This window comes from Myotis yumanensis, unplaced genomic scaffold (assembly GCF_028538775.1).
Source record: "Myotis yumanensis isolate MYYU_CA2020_CCGP unplaced genomic scaffold, mMyoYum1.0.hap1 SCAF_4, whole genome shotgun sequence".
NCBI classification, from domain to species: Eukaryota; Metazoa; Chordata; class Mammalia; order Chiroptera; family Vespertilionidae; genus Myotis; species Myotis yumanensis.
In genome coordinates, this window is record NW_027223755.1 from 45,238,449 (window position 1) to 45,252,135 (window position 13,687).

The following is a 13,687-nucleotide window of genomic DNA, read 5'->3' on the forward strand; positions in this document are numbered from 1 at the left end:
TATACTTCAGGTTGGTGAAAATATGATATAGGAATCATTGGTAATATTGAGAGATAATTAAGTTTGACAAATGAATAATAAATGTGTACCAGTTATCCAGTCCACAATGTTTACCTAGAATTAGATGTTGCATCTTCATTGCAAAACAGATCGTCACATTAGGTTAATTCAGTAACTGGACGCTCGTATTGCATTGCCTGGTCTATCTGTTGCAGATTTAACTTTCAGAGGTTAATTCAAACTGTGTGCAGAAGAATAAAAATCATAAACATAATTTTTTTCTAATTTAAGCTACTTTGTGTTCACAGAAAGATCCACTTTCTTGCCAAGTCCTTGTCCCATACTCTCAGTGTGGTATCTGGTGTCTGTGGAGGGAATAATAGTGCATCACATTTATATGGCACATCACAGTTTCACCAAGCGCCTTCTCCTAAGTGTCATGTTGATTTTTCACTGAGGCCAGTGCGTAGATGTGCTGTTGACTGTAGCTTCATCATCTAGGCAGAGTACTTTGAAAGGCAGAAAGCTAAAACGGCCAGGGAGGTTTTAAATATTTTTAGGACTACATGAGAAAGAATCTTAGAAGAGTTGGGGTAGTTTTTGAAGTTGGTGTAAGCATCTGAATTAACCTAACATTGGTCCCACACATGCAAATATGAATTTGTTAAGTCTTTCTAGTAGTCTAGCATTTACTTAACACTCAGAAAGTTTGTTTGACTTTCCTATATGAAAAAGGCTGTTATCTTCTACTAGCAGTACCTTCTTTATCCTAATGTTCCTTAAGTTCATGTTTTATAAGTAGACGGTCTTCTTTTCATGTGTAATTATTTCAGGGTTTGGGGTCTTAAGATTCTTGAACATAAGTTGTAGCTCATATATAACCTATTTATCACAATTTATTTTGTAAAACTTTAAACCGTTATTTGGATTCTTGAACATTTTGAAATAGGCATCTCTAGAAAAATACTCAAACTCTAATAAATGTAAGCTATTAATATAAAGACAATTATCCAAGAATTGTTACAGAATAATATATGTGATTTAAATAGTGTAAAAGTATTTGCATTTGCCATTTAAAAACATATTTTAAGCTGTTTCTCCTCATAAATTTGTGGCTCTGGCCTTTATATTTATCTGCTAGGAGTGTTGATTTATTTGTGTTTTAATGAGAAAAATTGCAATAAAAATTGGGGGTTTCATGTTAGGTGAGGTTTTTGTGTTTGGGTTTGTTTTTATACAGTAGAGTTTAATCCATGTGTTGCTTTTCTTCAAGTATAGTTTAAAGGAGTACATTTGGAACGTGTTTTTGGAAAAAGCATATTAATGTAGCAGAAGAGACTTCAGTGCACACTTTCGAAGAAAAACAGTTTCTGAGCATTAAGTGGTAAAAGGCAATAATAATTCAAATGATGGTAACAAGCCAATCTGCTAAAAAGAATGCATGTTCTGTGTATCCAACCATTTCACATGAACTAACCTCGTGTAAAAGAATACATTTCCATTCACTGTGCACATACGTGTAATCATTTTTGACTAAAATCAATTGCCATTATCATGCCAACTAAATCTGCAGTAGAATATATTAGTTGCCAGATATTGTGCAAAATATTGTTGAAAATAATGATGATTGAATCCCAGAAATGAATAGATCCAATTTTTAATAATTAGTTATGCCAAGAAACACTCCAGAGAGTAAAGTTAATGTTAATTTTTGTGTGTAGTATCTCTAAATTGCTACGGTAAAGCTTATATATCATGGTAGCAACAAGTGGCATTTTATGCTAAAATACATTGAAAGTTAGAGATGGGCCTAATTGCTTTTCTTATTTTCCTGAACACGATAGGACCTGATCATTGCAAAATGAACCCGTGCCTCAATGGAGGCACCTGTTATGCTACTGAAACTTCCTATGTGTGCACCTGTGTGCCGGGATTCACTGGGGACCAGTGTGAACTTGGTAAGATGTCCTTGTCTGAAAGGGTGTAGTGCTTTTACAAAAGAGATATTGGTGGGGGGGGTATTTATACTGCTTGAATCAATCAGAGGATTTCAGAGAAATCCATGTGTAGATGAATTATATGTTCAATGAAGTTAAAGTCATAGAGTGACTTAAATAGATTGTGGGAAATGGGGTCATTTGGTTACTGAATTTTGTTAATATACCCAAGACTCAGTGAAGCTTACTCAGGTCAGCTATGTCTTTTTGTGGATTTTACAGATAGGCTTTCTACAAATGTAAAGTTGCATAAATATTAACAAACTTTTTTAGTCTATCCCCCAAATGTGAATATCAATAAATGATCAATTTAAATACAGCAAATTTTCCCAAAGCTGTATTTTAAAATGAGGGAGTTTAGCTGTAACATTTTGAGATAACTTGCTCCTCTGCTGTGAAGTGGGAGAAAGCCTTGCCTGGCTGTCCCCAGTAGCCAGCCTCACCCGCCTTCACCTCCAGCAGGTATGGATTGCAGGCCTCCTCCTCTCTTTCTAGTTCCGAAGAATGTAACTGTGTTCTTACGGAATCAGTTCCTTTTGTTCTCGTTCTTATTTAGATTTCCTTTTCTTAAAAAAAAAGACTCCATTTTAAAAAATGTATATTTTTATTGATTTCAGAGAGGAAGGGGGAGAGAGAGAGAGAGAGAGAGAGAGAAACATCAATGATGAGAAAGCATCATTGATTGGCTGCCTCCTGCACACCCCCCAGTGGGGATTGAGCCCACAACCCGGGCATGTGCCCTTGACCAGAATCAAACCTGGGACCCTTCAGTCCCCAGGCTGATGCTCTATCCCCTGAGCCAAACCAGCTAGGGCAAGACTCCATTTTAAATTTGCCTAATTGTAGACCTTATCTCTGATGAAAGAAATGATGGAATATAATAACGGTCGAGTGCTTCTTTTAGAGGTACCAGGATGCTTTTTCTTAATGATTGAGTAAAGAGAGCTCATGGAAATATTGGGATAAAATCCCTAACATTCATATTGAAAGAGTGCTTGTCTCAAAATAATAGTTCAATAGTTGTACCTTATGCTCTAGTTGAGTGATTCTGAGACTTTAGTGTGCATCAGAGTAACCTAGAGGGCCGGGTAAATACAGGTTGTTGTTACCCCAGCCCCAGTATCTGATTCAGTAGATCTGGGGTGGTCCTGGGGATGTGCATTTCTACCATTCTCAGGTGATGCTGCTGTCGCTGGTCTCAGGACCACACTCTAAGGACAACTGTCCTGGACAGCTGGGATCTATGGAATGTTTGAAAGCCAAGGAGTAAAATTATGACTGTCCAAAGAAGGCGACCATCGGCAGAAAGGAGGATATATTGGAGAGGGAAGGGCCCAGGGCTTGGGAGGCCTGCCAGGTATTTTCAGTATTTCAGGAGTGAGGAAATCGGAGCATGAGCCAGGATTGTGAGTGGGTAGGCTAGACTAAAACTTGATCCATTTTAGGGCTCATGTAACTCATCTAAAAGAAATGGACACAGTGATCCTCCTCTAAATTGTTGAAGTTTTCTTAGGGTTTCCAGATATTTAGTAAATAAAAATATAAGAAGGTCAGTTAAATTTTAATCTTAGATTTAAAAAAAGAATAATTTTTCACTCTAAGTATGTCCTAAATATAAAATGGGACATACTTATACTAAAAGTTTTTTTCTTTTAAATCTGAAATTCAAATTCAACTGGCTATCTTGTATTTTATCTAGCAACCTCACAGTAACTAGAATCCTTTGTTTTTGAAAGTTCTTTTGTGGCCTTTTATGATTTTATTTCAGAATTCGATGAATGTCACTCTAACCCCTGTCGCAATGGAGCCACGTGTGTTGACGGCTTTAATACGTTCAGGTGCCTCTGTCTTCCCAGCTATGTTGGTGCACTTTGTGAGCAAGGTAAGAGCTATTGCAACATTTGTAGGATTAACTTTATTGATACTTCATTTTGAATGTTACTTCTGGAGAGTCTTTTGTCATAATGACTTGGATATTTTTAGTCCTTTGGCCATACTACATATTCTTTCCTGTAGAGGAAATCCACAGGTTCCTAAATACTCGAGGTTTCCTCATGTGTCCATAGTTCACAACATCTGAAAAATAGTGTTGACTTGATCGTTTTTATTTCACTGATAGGATGCAATTGCAGACAGGCACACTGAGCAAATTTAAAACCATCTAGCCAACAAAAGGAACATTGTTATATGTATTCATCCAAAGGACAAATTAGGAATAGACCTTAATCCATGTTCATGGTTTGTTCCAGGCAGTATTGAATTCAATGTTAGTTGCCTTTATTTTCTCCCCCTACGCACTTGAGACTCAAGGGACTTATTTTCCTTAGTCAATCATCTCTGGAGAATGAGTTTATATAGTTGTTAGGACACATTGACTCGGACTTGGCCAACACTACATAAAAGATATTGTGAATCTGCTCAACAGGGAATTTTCCTACTGAAGAAGCATTTACTTTTTCTGAATGAAAGAAAGGCCTATGTTCACGATGGCTTAAATCTCCTGATCCCTGTAATTTGCACTTTATGGCCCACGTGAGAGTACATGTTAGGTGGTTAATGGTAACATTTCTTAGTCCATGCATCAGAAACAGGTCACATGCTCAGCACACTAAGCTTCGGAACGCCAATTTCCTCTACTTAAAGTCATACAGTGATTTGGCTTTGACAAAAGTGCCTAGTGCCAAACCTCCATTCCACCAGACAAAAGGAAAATGTATTAGACTCAGAACACATTGGTCTAGCCCTACATTTTACTTTTTAGCATTAATCCAAACATCACCACAATTAAAAAACAAAACTAAAAGGAGCCTGTATTAAATTGCCAATCGAAGGGGATGGCTGATGGCTGAGTTTTTAGATTTTTTTCCTTTTCTCTTTATTGCAAAGGAGGAATCTATTTGCTTTAGAATTTTAAAAGGTAAATATGAAAATTGACCAAGCAATTTCTCATTGTTTCTCTTCTTAAATTAAAACAGTAAGAAAAATGCTATTTGTTAAAGAAAACATAGGGTAATATACTTGAGTTATTAAAATTTGTTTAAATGATTCTTGCTCCACTTATTCCAAATACAAGGAGCAATTCAAAAATCACACTTATTCCAAATACAAGGATCAATTCAAAAATCATTTGTTCAACAGGTGTTTATGGCGCACCTACTGTTTTCGAGGCACTGTTCTGGGCACTGGAGATAGAGCTCTGAACAACACAAACACAGACTTGATGTTGGCAACTCAGCATAATTCTTGGCAGAGAATAAAAAGAGATACTACTTGTGGGATACTTTATAGTTTATCAAATGCTTCCAGGTACATCATTTCATTTGGTTGACACAGTATTTCTATGAGTAAATGGGTTAGAAATTGAGGCTCAGAGAGAAACAAGTGTGTATGTGTTAAAGGTCACACAGCTAGAAAATGAGAGTGTCGGGGAAATGAATCTAAGCTTCCTTTGAAAGCCTAGGTTTTTCTCAATATCTTCACCCTTCTAAAGTAACTCTGACAGATAAGCATTTTATTTATGTCTGTACCTGATGCGGCAACACATCCTTGAGAGGGACTTTGGGGCCAGTTACCTTTTCCATCTCTTTAAAGGAAAATCAGAAAGAAAAGGTTTTGGGTTTTTCTCTCATTTCCGGTGCCACCTAACTTTCAGGTGCATTCTCTATTTTTTTTTTTTTTTACAGTGAGTTAGACTTTCATCCACATGATGAGCAACATTCATCCCGGCCCGTTTACCAAATGCAGCTGTGCTCCTGTGATTTATTGGCAGGACTCTGAAGGAGTTTTTCTGCTCTTTTCAGGTTGCCTAAGAGCAAATGTTTTCTTCATTCACAGCAGCATTGTTGTCTAAACAGTTTTCTGTCCAAATTCAGTGATGACTGTGTTGTTGTTTCTTCAGCTGACCTTTTCTGTTCTCTCATTAGTAACATCCCAACTCCCAGTAACTCTGGAATAGGGGCTGCAATTTGGTGGAATTATAACAGATTTGAGATCTGGAAGAGGGTCTTAGAACAGTGGAGAGACACACAGATGGCCCCCACTAAAGTCAGAGACATAGCTTGTCAGTGAGAAGTGCCCAAGTGTTGACAACTTAAGACTTGACAGCTATATGTCAGAGGTGCTGAAAACGTTGCCTGCATATCATAAGGTGAATCGATTTTTTGTGTGAGATTGTTTGAATGACAGTTTCATTTTCTGTGACCATGAGCAGGAGTGGCATACCCTCCCCCAACCCAATCCCATCATGCACAGGCACAACAAAATCTGGGACTTTGTAATGCAACCTATGCATTATAGGAGTTTTAAAACATAAGAAGTATTTTCATGTCAGGTGTATTCTAAGGCTGTGTCACCCAAAAGAGTTGCCTTTTGAGAAATGAAATGTGTGTTACATTATTTTTAGGTAAGATGGGATAAACAAACAGACTGCTTCTTTTTTTTTTACTCTTAGGCGACCCCTGTGAAAGGGTCATTCGACCCCCAAAGGGGTCGCGACCCACAGGTTGAGAACCGCTGGTCTACGCACTCACACTCCCCTGTAAGGCCCCCGTCACAGTGGGCCATGCAGGCTTTAGAGTGACTTTTTTTGTTGTTGTTGTTGTTTCTTTTTTTTTTTTTTAATAATTAAATCTTTATTGTTCAGATTATTACATTTGTTCCTCTTTTTACCCCCCATAACTCCCCTCCTCCCCGTTCCCACCCCAGCCTCCGGCCGCACTCCCCACCCACTGTTCTCATCCATAGGTGCATGATTTTTGTCCAGTCTCTTCCCGAATCTCCCACTCCCCTTTCCCCCCCAAGAATAGTCAGTCCATTCCCTTTCTATGTCCCTGATTCTATTATAAACACCAGTTCATTCTGTTCATCAGATTATTTATTCACTTGATTCTTAGATTCACTTGTTGATAGATGCGTATTTGTTGTTCATAATTTGTATCTTTACCTTTTTCTTCTTCTTCCTCTTCTTAAAGGATACCTTTCAGCATTTCATATAATACTGGTTTGATGGTGATGAACTCCTTTAGCTTTTCCTTATCTGTGAAGCTCTCTATCTGACCTTCAATTCTGAATGATAGCTTTGCTGGATAAAGTACTCTTGGTTGTAGGTTCTTGGTATTCATCACTTTGAATATTTCTTGCCACTCCCTTCTGGCCTGCAAAGTTTCTGTTGAGAAATCAGCTGACAGTCGTATGGGTATTCCCTTGTAGGTAACTGAGTTTCTATCTCTTGCTGCTTTTAAGATTCTCTCTTTGTCTTTTGCTCTTGGCATTTTAATTATGATGTGTCTTGGTGTGGTCCTCTTTGGATTCCTTTTGTTTGGGGTTCTCTGCGCTTCCTGGACTTGTAAGTCTATTTCTTTCACCAAATAGGGGAAGTTTTCTGTCATTATTTCTTCAAATAGGTTTTCAATATCTTGCTCTCTCTCATCTTCTGACACCCCTATAATTCTGATGTTGGTACGCTTGTAGCTGTCCCAGAGGCTCCTTACACTATCTTCGCACTTTCAGATTCTTTTTTCATTTTGTTTTTCCGGTTGGGTGCTTTTTGCTTCCTCGCATTTCAAATCTTTAACTTGATTCTTGCCCTCCTCTGGTCTGCTGTTGGGAGTCTGTATAATATTCTTTATTTCAGTCAGTGTATGCTTACTTTCTAGTTGGTCCTTTATCACACCATCGAGGGTCTCATTAGATTTCCTGTACATCTCATCAAGTTTATTGACAGACTCTAGAAGCCTCTTGAGAGACCTCAAAAGTGTGGTTTTGAATTCTATATCCAGTAGCCTGCTTTCCTCCGGTTCTGTCCTTTGTGGCCTGTTTCTATGTCTCGCATTTTTTTATGCTTCGCTGTGTTGATAGAGTGGCTTTCCGTGTTAAGTGTCCCAATTACCTGAGGTAGACACTCTTGGTGCACCCCCTTGTGGTCTCTGTGAGCAGTCTTGTTGTAGTCAAGCCTTGATTGTTGTAGGTAATTACTACTTGACCTCAAGGCCAAATGCCAGACTGCTTCTGATACCTACTTTCAGAAGAGTATGATCATGTATTTTTTTTTGGGGGGGGGGGGGGTTTAAAGGAAATATAGTGGTAATCTATTTTAATGATAAAAGATAAAACCAGACAAAAATCACTTGGGTTAATAGAAGATAAGAAAGAGTGTTATAGAAGACTTTTTTGTCCAGAATTTTAAGCCATGTGTCTTAAAATAAATGATAATTTCCAAGGATAAAGAACACTATGCTATTATAATATCACATTATTGACTTTGGCAGCAAGAATGTTCTAAAAATTTTTCCAGTTGTCCTCCCATGTAAACCAACCCCCTCATATATGAAGATTGGTTTCTTCCCCACCTCTCATAGCTCAGCTCTGAGTTCTTCCCCGAGAATTCCTCAAAAAGAAAATTACTGCATCCAAGTAACAAAATATGCTTCATTCTTGGGCACTGATTGCTACTTTTATACCAAGTGAGTAAGCTGTGTCCTGTGTCCTTTCCCGTGAGATCTAGTGGTCTCCATACAGCACTTTACTAGAACGCAAAGCTTCCAGTGCACATGATTTAAATCAATTAGTCAGCTGGCTATAGCTAAACAACAGGCCAGTTAGACTAAACTGAACTAAAGACTGTTCTCAGAGATCAGTTGCATCTGTCGTATGAGTATGGCCTAAATCACTGAAGCCAGGGAAAAATAAATTTAATCTCTCAGGCCACAGTCTTTCCCATGATTGTGGAAAGAGGAGTAAATATAGTGACAGTTGGGAGACAATCTGACTTTCAATTTGGCCACCAAGTCTGGTACATAAAACAAGCATTTATTTCATGGAGTAGGGTTTTGTTTTCTTCATAGATCAGTAAAGTAAGGGGAGGAATAGATGGTCATTAGGTAATCTAGAAAGTTTTCTTGGTACTTAAAATGCTATGAACTTTACAGTTTTGCTAGTTTTTGCATGTAACTACATATATTTGTGAGAATTGTTTTGTAGAAATAAAAAATTATTTCAATTAATTATTATTAAATACAGAATTTAACCTTATTTGTCAGTGGGTGAGTCTGAGGAAAGATTACCACTGAAAATGCAGTGCTATGAGTAAGGCTGCTTTCCTATGAAAACACATCAAAACTGGCAATCTAGAAAGTATAGCTGACACTCACTGCCAGTATATAATTTAGATATATTGAAGAAATGTTTTCATCCTACCAGAATACTGGTTATAGTCTGCTTGTTGTGAAAGAGGAAAAAAAATAATATATATCTATACTAATTAAAGCGTTATATGCTAATTAGACCGGACATCTTCCGGACATCTTCCAGATGTCCTTCCGGACAAAGTCATGGTGGTGGGGCCGAGGCAGAGGCAGTTAGGGGCAATCAGGCCGTAAGGGTAGAGCCGTTAGGGTGATCAGGCTGGCAGGGGAGAGCAGTTAGGAGGATTAGGCAGACAGGGGAGCAGTTAGGAGCATCAGGCAGGCATGCAAAATGGTTAGGTGCAATCAGGCAAGCAGGCAGAGTGGTTAGGGGTGATCAGGCAGGCAGGTAGGTGAGTGGTTAGGAGCCAGCGGACCCGGATTGTGAGACTCTGTGGGATTGGGCCTAAAGTGGCAGGCCCTGAGGGGTCCCGGATTGGAGAGGGTGCAGGCTGGGCTGAGGGACCACACCCCCTCTCCCCGCCCTCCCCCCGTGCACGAATTTCGTGCACTGGGCCTCTAAAATATATATATATATATATATATATATATATATATATATATATATATATATATATATATATGGGTTTAGTGGAATACTGGGAATGAAGTTAAAGAACTCAGGTTTTATAATTCTTAATAAACTTAAAATCCAGATGCATTTGCACTTGCAGTTACCTATATTCCTGCTCCTTTTGGGAAGAAGGGACACAGCTTTAGCTGTATCCCAGAAGATGCTACCATTGAAGAATTTTTTTCTCTTTGTAAATCTTACCTGGCCAGAGACTGGCCACCAGCTATCTCTCTGGGAAGTGGGAAAGGACTACTCCTACTTCCAGACCTTTGAAGTACTCATGCAAGCATCCAGAATCCTATTAGCCAAATTCTTATCACTAAAAGTTCCATTGGTAAGGAATTAGCCCCAACTACTTCACCAGTAAGTCAGTAGACACTGCAGCCTAAGAGGTTTGGCTGGCCTCTCTTCCAGTCTTCTCTCCTGCTAATGCTGGCTCTAATCAAAGACATTGCAGTTAGATGCTGGCTTTTCAGTCCAAAGATGCACAGTAAGTTCTCACTTAACATCCTCCAAAGGTTCTGGGACTTTAAGTGAAATGATGTCTTTATTTCAGGTTAGTGTGTCAGGCCTGTGTCTAACCATAGGCTGACAGTTATAAACAACAGTTAAGTTCCTATAGCATCCCATCTATGTTATAATAAAACGAAGTTGAATGGAACAACAAGATCTTATTTGAGGACCTGCAGTACAGCCATCCATTTGGCAGGAATCATTTGGCCTCTCTTTATCATAATATTTTTGTCATCATGCCAAATTTTATGGATCTGTTACTGCAGGGATGTTGCGTTGATATTGCCTTGGGTCTTCAGTTAGCACTTTGGATCAGTGAGCCAAGTTTAGATGACGTAGATGTGTTTAAGAAGCCTCTGCCATATTTCTTCCCAGACACGGAGACATGTGACTATGGCTGGCACAAATTCCAAGGGCAGTGTTACAAGTACTTCGCCCATCGACGCACGTGGGATGCAGCCGAACGGGAATGCCGTCTGCAGGGCGCCCATCTCACCAGCATTCTGTCTCACGAAGAACAAATGTTTGTGAATCGTATGTACCAAATATACACTGGTTTCCTGAAGCTTCATTCATTCTCACCACCTTCTTAGCTTTCTCTCCCGTCTAATTAAAAAGAACAAGTACTTTCTCAGTTGTGATTCTACTTATTAAATCCTTCATCTATGAACTACTTAAAATCATATATCTGGTATGAGTCCCCCATTTGGGGGAATATTCAACTATAACATAGGGAGGAATTTCTTGGATTGCCTGCAATAAGAGGTGAAACAGCATACTATTTGATCAGCTTTTTACTTACAAAAATGGCTGCATCTTAGGGTTCAATCTAATCCTTCTGATGGTTACCTTCATAGTCTATTTAGAATACATGCATATGTTGTCTAAAGTTAAAGAGAAAATTGCTTTCAGTTATTCTTGTCCCAGTAATTCAAACTGAATTGCTAATAGAACCCTATTCTTATCTCCTGTGCATAATTAGTTCTCAACCAAAATTCTATTATTTTAGACCATAGCAAGTGGACTTCATATTAAGATTATGAATAGACAGAGACAATACTAATGCAACTTATTACCAAAGCTGTTTACTTACTCTTTAAACTATAGCAAAGAGGAGGGCAAGCTAGCTTTCATGTAACAAACGTAGAATTTTTTTGCTCATGAAACATTATTTTATGCCCAATTAAATATGTTCTCATGATGCCTCCTATCTTTTAGAAATGTGATTGTTAATTTGCAATCTGGATAGAGATTCACTTAACTTTTTTGCATGGTATGCTTGCCAGTGACTCATCTTATGGTGAAAACAATTAATTTTGAGGAAATTTTGCAGGACTGTCTAGATATTCACTGTCTAAACTGCTTTGAGAAGAAACATGTGGCTCTCAAAGTGAGGTTAGCATGGGTAAGATCTGTCATGTTTTATTGGGTCACTGAATTTTTGCCAATGTTGTAACTTTAAAAAAATATACATATATATATTTTTTATTGATTTCAGAGAGAAAGAGAGAAGGATAGAAAGATAGAAACATCAATGATGAGAGAGAAACATCATCAATTGTCTGCCTCCTGCACACCCCCTAATGGGGATCGAGCCCAAAACCTCGACATGGGCCTTGACCAGGAATTGAACTGTGACCTCCTGGTTCATAGTTCAATGCTCAACCACTGAGCCACTCTGCCTGGGCACCAATAGCATAACTTAATAAAAAGAATAAATCAAAAGTTTCTATCATGAGTAAGGATGAAGAAAACCATTAAATAATTGTAAACTGCTAGAAAAATAATGTCTATATCTCATATTTTAATGTTTTACAGTGTTTGAAAATTAGCTTTTTAGTTTAAAGCACATTGGGCAAAAGGACAAAAGACAGACTATGAAAAATTTTTACGAATAACTAAACAAAAATCCATCCAGAAAAGAGGATACACGATTCATTCTGAAAATATTATTTTGTATGTTTCATCCATATATTGCGAAGGTAATAAACATATCCGTGTTATTTACCATCTTTCAGGTTTGGGCCATGACTACCAGTGGATAGGCCTCAATGACAAGATGTTTGAGCATGACTTCCGTTGGACTGATGGCAGCACCCTGGTAAGCTGCTGATGAAAAGGATTCCTAGGAACTTGGTACTGTGTGCTGATTGCATTGTGTGGAGGGCGCATTAGACTGGAGACCAGTTCAGTGACTTGCTCAGGGTCACTCAGTGAAATAAAAGGGAGTTAGAGCAGAGTTCCATGAGAATCGATCTAACCACCAGTCCTGCAATCACTGTGGCTCTCTTGATAAGAGGACTGGATCACATTTCCATTGAACTGGGAAGCCACATAATCAGAACTGCCTCAAGTCTGTCTTTCAGATAGTTATGTTGGCTTTGCATAGCTTCAAGATAAAAAGGGAAAGAATAACTGTAAAATAAAAATGCCTTTAAAAGATACCTTTCTCTATTAAAAAATTGCACTGGAAATCTGCTATAAGGCATGGCTCATTTTTATCCAAGCAAAATGCCCTATTTTTTTCATCTTAAAAATTTTTTTGAATGATGATCTTATGAATTTCCTTCCACTCAAACTCTGCTGACTAATTATATGCTTTTTAGCTTTCTCTACTTCATAAAGAAAGGAGTGGTTATACTGGCAACAGTCTTGAGTAGGCTGTACTAAGGTTCTTGAGTTAGGATTGGCAAAGGTGCTTTTTAGAAATAGTGCCAGTGTGGTTAGCTATACTAGTGGTTCTAGGCCCTGGCTGTTAGAATCACCAGGAGACTGCAATTAAACAACCAGTGCCTAGGCCTCAGCTCAAAGTCATTACAGTAGAACCTCTGATTCTAAAGTGCAGACAAAGTTGGGATCCACTGGCTAGACAGTAAGTGTAAATTTAATTCTAATTTACCTAGTAAATAAATAAGAAGAAAAATTGAAAATAGTTGTTAAGCTCTTTCTTGGGTGTGAACCACTTAGCTGCTTATATTTCATTCAGTACCTGACATTCACCTATATCTAAAGAGCTTGGCAAAATGTAAGGTTCATCTAGAACAACGATGGTGAACCTATGACATGCATGTCAGAGGTGACACGCGAACTCATTTTTTTGGTTGATTTTTCTTTGTTAAATGGCATTTAAATGTATAAAGTAAATATCAAAAATATAAATCTTTGTTTTACTGTGGTTGCAAATATCAAAACATTTCTATATGTGACACGGCACCAGAGTTAAGTTAGGGTTTTTCAAAATGCTGACACGCCGAGCTCAAAAGGTTCGCTATCACTGATCTAGAACAAATGCCAGAGTAATCTCTGTTTTTGGAAGCTGTACTCTGTTCAGAAAATCTTCTTGGTGCCCTTGTGGATATACTCCTTAGTTCATCTGTGTCGATCTCTTACTAAGCACTTTGCATTTGTTTTGCCCCACAATA

The 13,687-nt window shown here is 38.2% G+C and overlaps 1 protein-coding gene across 2 annotated transcripts in view; it reads left to right on the forward strand.

The window, feature by feature from the left end:
- VCAN (versican) overlaps positions 1-13,687 on the forward strand; it is a 114,003-nt gene that overhangs the window by 75,747 nt on the left and 24,569 nt on the right. For both annotated transcript variants that reach the window (XM_070412292.1, XM_070412293.1), the window contains 4 exons: positions 1,845-1,958; positions 3,766-3,879; positions 10,641-10,799; positions 12,284-12,366. In XM_070412292.1, the coding sequence (XP_070268393.1) occupies positions 1,845-1,958; positions 3,766-3,879; positions 10,641-10,799; positions 12,284-12,366 (470 nt within the window). The remainder of the gene's footprint in view (positions 1-1,844; positions 1,959-3,765; positions 3,880-10,640; positions 10,800-12,283; positions 12,367-13,687) is intronic.